The 7,555-nt window shown below is 51.8% G+C and overlaps 2 protein-coding genes across 2 annotated transcripts in view; both read right to left on the bottom strand.

Moving 5' to 3' along the window:
- Positions 1-769: 769 nt before the first annotated feature.
- On the bottom strand, positions 770-4,858 carry LOC103460681 (serine dehydratase-like). Its single transcript, XM_008402963.2, has 8 exons — positions 4,554-4,858; positions 2,632-2,794; positions 2,527-2,563; positions 2,320-2,459; positions 2,089-2,177; positions 1,789-2,022; positions 1,211-1,341; positions 770-1,136 (listed from the first exon to the last, which is right to left on the bottom strand). The coding sequence occupies exons 1-8, from the start codon at positions 4,643-4,645 to the stop codon at positions 985-987; spliced, it is 1,038 nt and encodes a 345-aa protein (XP_008401185.2). The 5' UTR covers positions 4,646-4,858; the 3' UTR covers positions 770-984.
- Positions 4,859-4,957: 99 nt separating this feature from the next.
- LOC103460690 (apoptosis-stimulating of p53 protein 1-like) overlaps positions 4,958-7,555 on the bottom strand; it is a 45,472-nt gene continuing 42,874 nt past the window's right edge. The window contains exons 13-19 of the mRNA XM_017303439.1: positions 7,275-7,312; positions 6,871-7,196; positions 6,660-6,797; positions 6,404-6,537; positions 6,125-6,291; positions 5,850-6,049; positions 4,958-5,775 (exon numbers count right to left, since the gene is read on the bottom strand). Of these exons, the coding sequence (XP_017158928.1) occupies positions 5,734-5,775; positions 5,850-6,049; positions 6,125-6,291; positions 6,404-6,537; positions 6,660-6,797; positions 6,871-7,196; positions 7,275-7,312 (1,045 nt within the window). The 3' untranslated portion in view covers positions 4,958-5,733. The remainder of the gene's footprint in view (positions 5,776-5,849; positions 6,050-6,124; positions 6,292-6,403; positions 6,538-6,659; positions 6,798-6,870; positions 7,197-7,274; positions 7,313-7,555) is intronic.

Here is a 7,555-nt window from a genome sequence, read left to right as displayed (position 1 = left end):
CCCTTTGTTCGTCTGGAGCCGGGCTGAGTAGAACAGGGAGTCTCTAAGAATCACCCCCCACCCCCACACGTTGTTCAACCAGACAGCCATTTGTAAGCCATAGAAATAGTTTGGAAACCACTGCTTTAAATACACTTTGAAACCAYGACAACGTATATCTATATAGTTATCTTTGAAAACAATTTAATGACATATTTTTGTCATAACTTGTTACGTATGGTGAACTGACAACTCCTCTGACTGTTGGACTTCTTAACGTGCATGCAGGCGTGGGACTCAGTGCATGTATGCCATTCTGACAGCGTATGGTAATCTGATAGGCTCTCAGTGACTCCAGTCCCATCTAATAAGTAAAGAGCCGTTCTGAAAAATCGGACTGTTCCTGAATGTTGCATCACTATATTGCAGATTTTTGGTCACAGCGTTGCCCCATATATGCGACAAGTCAGTCAACACCTCCGCACAATAATTCAGGCAGTGAGTGACTGTTTTCATCACAATGCTTATGTGTCTCTGTTCAGCTAGCTCTGCTAGCATCATGTTAACGTAGCTCACCTTCTTTAAGCTTCTTTTCTAAGTGATAAAAGTTAGACGTTGTCCCCACCGTGTGTGAAAGCGAAGCGCTGCTGAGTTAGCTGTGGCCATCGGGTTTCTGATGATTTATGCAGCTTTATTCTATTACAGACGGTTAGACAGATCTTCTGCCGCTGAGAGGAAACCACTGCGGATGTCTAGAGCGCCGCGTGCGAGTGGAAGGTGGGGAGGGGAGCAACAGAAACACGTGATTGGTTGGATTTTAATCGGTGCGTTTTGCATCCACTGATGTTAAATAAACTGGACAGTTTGCTGGACGGTTAGTGATATTTTCTCAGTTGGGGTCTCGACTGGTGTTGAAATAAAATGCCGAGTCCTCAGCGCCCGAGACCAAATGGTCTTGAGGCCGATAGAGTACCACAACACTGACCCCAATAATAAAGAGACATTCTACTGGGTGTAGAGCAGCAGGTGCCCCAATAACGATAACAATAAGAAATGCGGCGGCCGCCTGCCTTGGGCCTGCAGTCTGGGGATCAGRCCGCTGTAGACGGCGGCCAGCGCTGCTCCACACGCCATCTCCACAAGAACCCGCTCCTCATCTGGAACACAGAACCAGCACAAGCCCTTCAGAACCGGAACCGGAGGCAGGTGTGTGCGGCAGGAAGCCACTGACCCAGGAACATCTGGACGGCCCTGAGCGCCTCCTGGTCCGTCACCAGCTCAGAGATGATGGTCGCCTCGCCGCTCTGGCTCAGCTCAAAGGCTCTGCGGCAGACCGTCTTCGCACCCAGACACTTGGCCTCGCTGGGGACGGAGGCAGAGACAGGAGGGGACACAGAGGGACACAGGGGACACGGAGACAAGAGTGTGAAGGAGTCGTGTTTCTTAAAGTAACGGTTCTGTTTGCTGCTTCATTTTTCTTCTACTGAAGCAGGAAATAATAATTCAGACTGCTGGTTCTGATGGTTCTGATGGTTCTACTGGTTCTGCTGGTTCTACTGGTTCTGATGGTTCTACTGGTTCTGCTGGTTCTACTGGTTCTGCTGGTTCTACTGGTTCTGCTGGTGCTACTGGTTCTGCTGGTGCTACTGGTTCTGCTGGTGCTGCTGGTTCTGCTGGTTCTGATGGTTCTACTGGTTCTGCTGGTTCTACTGGTTCTGCTGGTTCTGCTGGTTCTACTGCAGAACCAGCAGCTGGTTCTGGTTCTGCCGGCCAGTCAGAAGCAGCCAATGGGATCAGAGCTGGACCAACCTGGTGATGTCATCCAGAGTCACCAGCTCTCCAGCTTTGATGGCGGCGTTGAAGCAGTCGGCCCCCACCGTTTCCATGGCGATAACTGGCACGTCCGCCCAGCCGGCGTCCTTCAGGCCGCGGACGACGCCGCACAGCAGGCCCCCGCCCCCCACCGACAGCAGCACGGCGCCGGGCCGGGCCCCAGGGCCCAGGGCGGCCGCCGCCTCCGCCACCACCGAGGCGTGACCCTCCCTGGACAGACGGGGGACATGCTGGGTCTGTGCAGGGGTCAGAGGTCAGGGGCCAAGGAGTACCTACCACAGCAGGGGGTGATCAAACGGAGGAACGAAGGTCAGCTGCTCCGTCTCCGCCAGCCTCAGMGCTTCGGCGTTGGCATCATCCCAAACCTGACGGTTAGAGACAACAAGCATCCAGGGGTCAGAGGTCAGGGGAACAGCTGGACGGGCGCCACCTTCTGGGAAAGACGGACCGGAAGGAAACTACATCCTTGGTCAGAACCCAGGTGACCTGACGCAGGACGGCTCTGACCTTCCCGGCGACCTTGACGGCGGCGCCCTGCTCCTGCAGCCTGCGGACCACCAGCGCCGGGGTGGAGGACGGCACCACCACGGTCGCCGGGAGCCCCATCTTCCGGGCCACGTAGGCTGCGGCCATCCCGGCGTTCCCACCTGTAGAGATGGCCGTTACCATGACGCCCATTAGAATGACGAGGCGAGGTCACGGGTCAGAGGTTACCTGAAGAACACACGACTCCCCTGGAGCGGCTGGCGAGCTGCAACAACACGGAGCGTCAGCAGCAGACAGGCACAGCGGCTCCAGACAGAGTGACGGCGCCCCCACCTGCTGGCAGAGGTGTCCTACGCCGCGGATCTTAAAGGAGCCGGAGGGCTGGCAGTTCTCCATCTTCAGGTACACGGCGGTGCCCGCCATCTTGGACATGCTGACGCTCTCCAGCAGCGGCGTGTTCACGTGGAAATGCTGCGGCATGGCGCRCAAGATGAGTCTGAGACGAAAATAATGTTTAGAATCTGAATGAAGAATTCACCTGCATAACCCAGTTAGGGCCGACAGGCTCCTCCAGACCCCAGGGTGTGACCCCGACCCCTCTAGGGGTCACCAAGAGGCCCCAGAACTAGAACGGTTCATCGGYCAACAGGGSCCCGYATGAGGCAGAGCACATTCCCACACTGCCTGCATTATTCATGCAGCTGGACTGAAAAACATACTTCTGAGCCTCAGGCTCCTGATGAGTAATCCTCATTAACCGTTTCATGTTAGACCATCATCACGTCTAACGTTTTACATAAACTACATTTCTGAACAAAACTATTTTTCAGAGATACTGGTCATTTCTGCTTTTTGGGCAAAACTTTAGAGGTAAAGCTAGCTGCCTCTTCCAACATGACGGTRAAGCTGCGCGACGGTACAACACGTTACGGTACCCTCATTTACGAGCTCCTTTCAGAGTAAAAGCGCACATCCGGTTCATGTTTGATCTACTGCAAGTAAATTAACAGCGGCGTCACGTTTAGACTTTTTATTTACGCAGTTGCAAAAGGAAATGATGCAACTTAAAATAAATTCAAATATATTGTGTGAAACAAAAATACTGTAAACCATATGAAACCTTTAAAAATGGTGACGTTGAACGGTGCGTTACCAGTGACTCTCTCGCTGCAGGGCGATTGATGCGTATTTCAAAATAAGAGCTGATCTAAAGAACACGTTTTGATTTTTCAAAAGTTGACACACACATTGTTGAAAAACTCAGTTTCCAGTGACTTCTCTCACTTCTGGGTGACAGAGGGACACCCCTTCCAGCCCCCCAATTTTAAAGGAGCCCATTTTTTCAGATACATCATTTCCTGTTGAATACAGTCTAAACTTGAAACCGCTGGAAATCTACCTGCAGTGGAATCAGATCAAATATGAACCGGATGCGCGCTTTTATTTTGAAAGCAGCACGTAAACGGGAGCGCCGTAACGTGTTGAGCTGTCGCGCACGTTACTCTCGTGTGCGGGCCGGTTCTCCAAAGAGGTAGCTAGTTTACCGCAGTGATATCTCCCCTTCCAAGATGGCGAACTAGTTAACGTGTTCGCCATCTTGAGAGGGACATCCATCTAAGACCTGGGCAAAAACAACTCTATCTAAAACTGACCAAAAAACAGCAAGTTAGAACACTAAAAAGTTCATTAAAACTATAAAATATTCCATTATATGCACGATTTATGCACAGCTAGCATGTAGCTTCCTGTTATGAAACAAGCGGTTACATACAATAAATGTGAACTTACGTTTGGTGAAGAGTAGCAATAAACGAGCGTTCAATATGTAACAGGAWGATTAGAAAATAAAGCTGCTAACAGGAAGAAACATAAGTTCAATATGGAAACAGCTGCATGCTAAACACGTGACCGAATTAATATGGCGCTTCCGTTGGACTTCCAAATTAAGGAAAATGTCTATACATATATTATTTTACTTAAAAGTATATTTATCCGCCTGCTTTCTGTTAACTTATGATAAACATTATTACCACGAATAATTAAAAAAAATTAAATATCTAAACGGAAGTTTAGATTAAAATCCTAGATTCGCCGTGATTTTATTTTGAAGGTTTCGTGTGTTTACTGTAACCTTCTCTGGATTTAAAGGCTTCAAATGAATAAAAGCGAATATTTCAGCTTTCAGAACCAGAGCAAAGAGTTCTACAGAAACGATTCCTGTAGTAACGAGTGAGTTTTAAATGACCCAAACGTACCTGCTGAGGCAGCCGACAGGTGAGTCCAGAGCGGATGGCTGAGCTTTTATGACCGTCTGAAGTCCGCAGACTGTTACCCTCTGGCGTTTCATGCAGAGTGTGTGTGTGTGTGTGTGTGTGTGTGTGTGTGTGTGTGTGTGTGTGTGTGTGTGTGTGTGTGTGTGTGTGTGTCCTCATGATTGTCTGGAAACATTTTAACATCTGGATGAAGTGTAACCCTTTTCCCTATTTGTTGGCCAGAACCAGATGGATTTGGTTCAAGTTTCATATTTAAGGCAAAGAGAGAAATTTGTCCGGTAATCGTTTTAAGCGTTTCTGACTAGGGTGAGTTGGCTAACTGGATCATTTTGCAGAATGTTTCTGAAAGAGGTTGTAGAACCAGAAAACTGTCTGAGACTCAGTGAGAGGTTTAAACACCATTATTAATGTTTTATTTGACTTCAATAATGCAGCTCCACCCGTCATAAAGCAGCTACTGGAAACAAAATGCTTGTGAAATAAAAATATCATCGTGGACATAAAATTCAGGCACATCCAGTCCAGCAGGTGGCGCCGCTGATCCAGCCTGCACATAGAACTGTCCACTAGATGGCAGCAGAGCCTCCATTAGAACTGATTCTAATGAGAAAAGCAAAGCTTGGCTAAATGAAGCAACGTTAAGGAGAATAAAACATGAAAACAAGCAGCAGAGAAGGTTCTGAAGCCTAGAACGACTCGGACCCGATGTTCTGACCCGGCCTGAATGAGACCCGGAACCTCTTATGAACAGTTGGAGTTCAGGGGAACCTTTGGAGACACGGACCGCTTCATTAAACCGTCATCTTCACTTCCTGTTTCCTTCCTCTGATACTGATCCATCAGCAGTCTGAAGGTCAGAGGCCAACCAACCTTCAGGTGACCTTCAACCGACCTCACACACCCTTGGTCACCTTCCACTGCTCTTCATCGCTTCTTTGGACCCACCAGGACCTCAGAGGCCAACCCCCCTCAGAGAGGAAGAGCTGTTAGTGGGCAGATGTTTCCGACCTTCAGCTGCTGAAGGTCAACATCTGCTTTGCCGTTTCCTCTCAGAACCACCCCTACACCCTCCTCTTCCTCATGGAGCCGGGCTTCACGCCAGCGACCTCTGTTTCCTCTCAGAACCACCCCTACACCCTCCTCTTCCTCATGGAGCCGGGCTTCACGCCAGCGACCTCTGTCTGGGTTTGATCCGTGGGTACAGCTGCAGAGAGGTCAACGCGTTACCAGGGGAYACTCTGACCTCTGACTCATCATCAGTGAGGAAGGCTATCTCACCCCCAGCAGGTTCCTCGCCACGTATCCCTCGCGGCCGTCCAGCCTGGCCCACCACCAGTCCGTCTCGGTGTCGTCATGGCGACGAAGCACGGTGACGGCGTTGCCTTCGCTGAAGGATAGCTCGTCGTCCCACCGCGCGGCGTAGTCCCACAGTGCGTACGCCGCCCCCTTGTTCATGATGCCCAGCTTCTCCTGGACGCCTGCGGAGGACGAAGCGGACGGTCAGGTGAGTCCGGGCGCGGCGCCGGTACCTGGACGGCTCCGGCTCCACTCACCGTAGAGGAACTGGGAGCACTGGCTGTAGCCCTCCTCCATCTCCTCACACTTGTCGGCCGCCGTCTCCACATCACTGATGGTGGTGGCGAAGATGGCGGCGCCTGATTCCACCAGCATCTTACAGAGGTGGACGCTGTTGCAGGAAGCGGCGCAGTGCAGCGGAGTCCTGCGCGAGATACAGGAAGAGACCGTAAGATGACCCCTGATAACCTCTGACAACCCTAGAGACAATGTGATGACCCCAAGATGGCGGACCGGAGGACAGAGGAGGAACTGACCATCCGTCGCTGTCGGCCGCGTTCACGTTCACTCCAAAGTCCAACAGGAACTTGACGATGTGGTGATGACCGGCGCACACGGCGTTGTGAAGAGGAGTGATACCTTCGTCGTTGGGCATGCTGGGGTTCTCCACCTGCAAGAGCCAGAGGCTAGGGTCAGAGGTCAGAGGTCAGGACGGCCTGCAAGAAGACCTGCAAATTGTTTGGACTGGGACCAAAGGAACCAGAGGTACCTCTGGGTGGAACCAGGCGGTACCTCATAGATGACCCTCTGGACCAGGTCGAACTCTCCCTCCAGCGAGGCGTCCAGCAGCAGAGCCAGGGGGTTGAACTTGACCCTCAGGCCGTGACCCGTTCGCTCCGACAACGGTTTCTTCAGGTTGGTCCGCTTCGCCTGCGGACACAAGCAACCTGGTGACCATGGTAACAAGGTGGCAGCACCCGAGGGAGTCTGGGTCAATATGGACCTTTGGTCCTGAAGGCAGAGCAGCAGGTGCTGGAGGTGAGCTGTGGGTGGAGCCAGCACCTCCCTGGTTCTGGTTCTGGACCTCGGACCTCTGTGGCTCTGGAGGCGAGCCGGGTTGGTTCGAGGGAGGCAGGTTGGTGGTGCTTTCTGTCTCTTTGGGTGTTTCCATGGTAACGGAGGGTGATGAGGAGTGGCAGGACTCTGAACTCAGGTCCTGACCTTTGACCTCTCTGTGCGCTACCTTGTCTCCCGGTTCCAGGCTCCCGTTGGCTGAATGGACGGCGTCCACGTCCCCCAGGAGCCCATCCGGCTGGTAGAAAGGGTTCGCTGGAACAGAGGAGAACGTCTCTGAGCCCCTGGAATGACCGGGTCCGCAACATCAACAGAACCTCAACCGAGTCCTACCAGAACCGCCCTCCATGCCTCCAGCCAGCGTGTTGAACCTGCACCACAAAACACCTTCATCACCACCGACCTGCAGCAAGTGGACCAATCCCAGCGGTGGGCAATGCATGCTGGAGACGCTAACGCTAGCTCTGCTATAGCTAGCTCTGCTATAGCTAGCTCTGCTAACGCTAGCTCTATCAAAAGTAGCTCTGCTAAAGCTAGCTCTGCTAACGCTAGCTCTGTCAAAAGTAGCTCTTCTAAAGCTAGCTATGCAACATTAGCTCTGCTAAAGCTAGCTA

This window comes from Poecilia reticulata, unplaced genomic scaffold, assembly GCF_000633615.1.
Source record: "Poecilia reticulata strain Guanapo unplaced genomic scaffold, Guppy_female_1.0+MT scaffold_276, whole genome shotgun sequence".
NCBI classification, from domain to species: domain Eukaryota; kingdom Metazoa; phylum Chordata; class Actinopteri; order Cyprinodontiformes; family Poeciliidae; genus Poecilia; species Poecilia reticulata.
The sequence above is the reverse complement of the archived record's forward strand: the minus strand, read 5'-3'. Positions and strand labels throughout refer to the sequence as shown.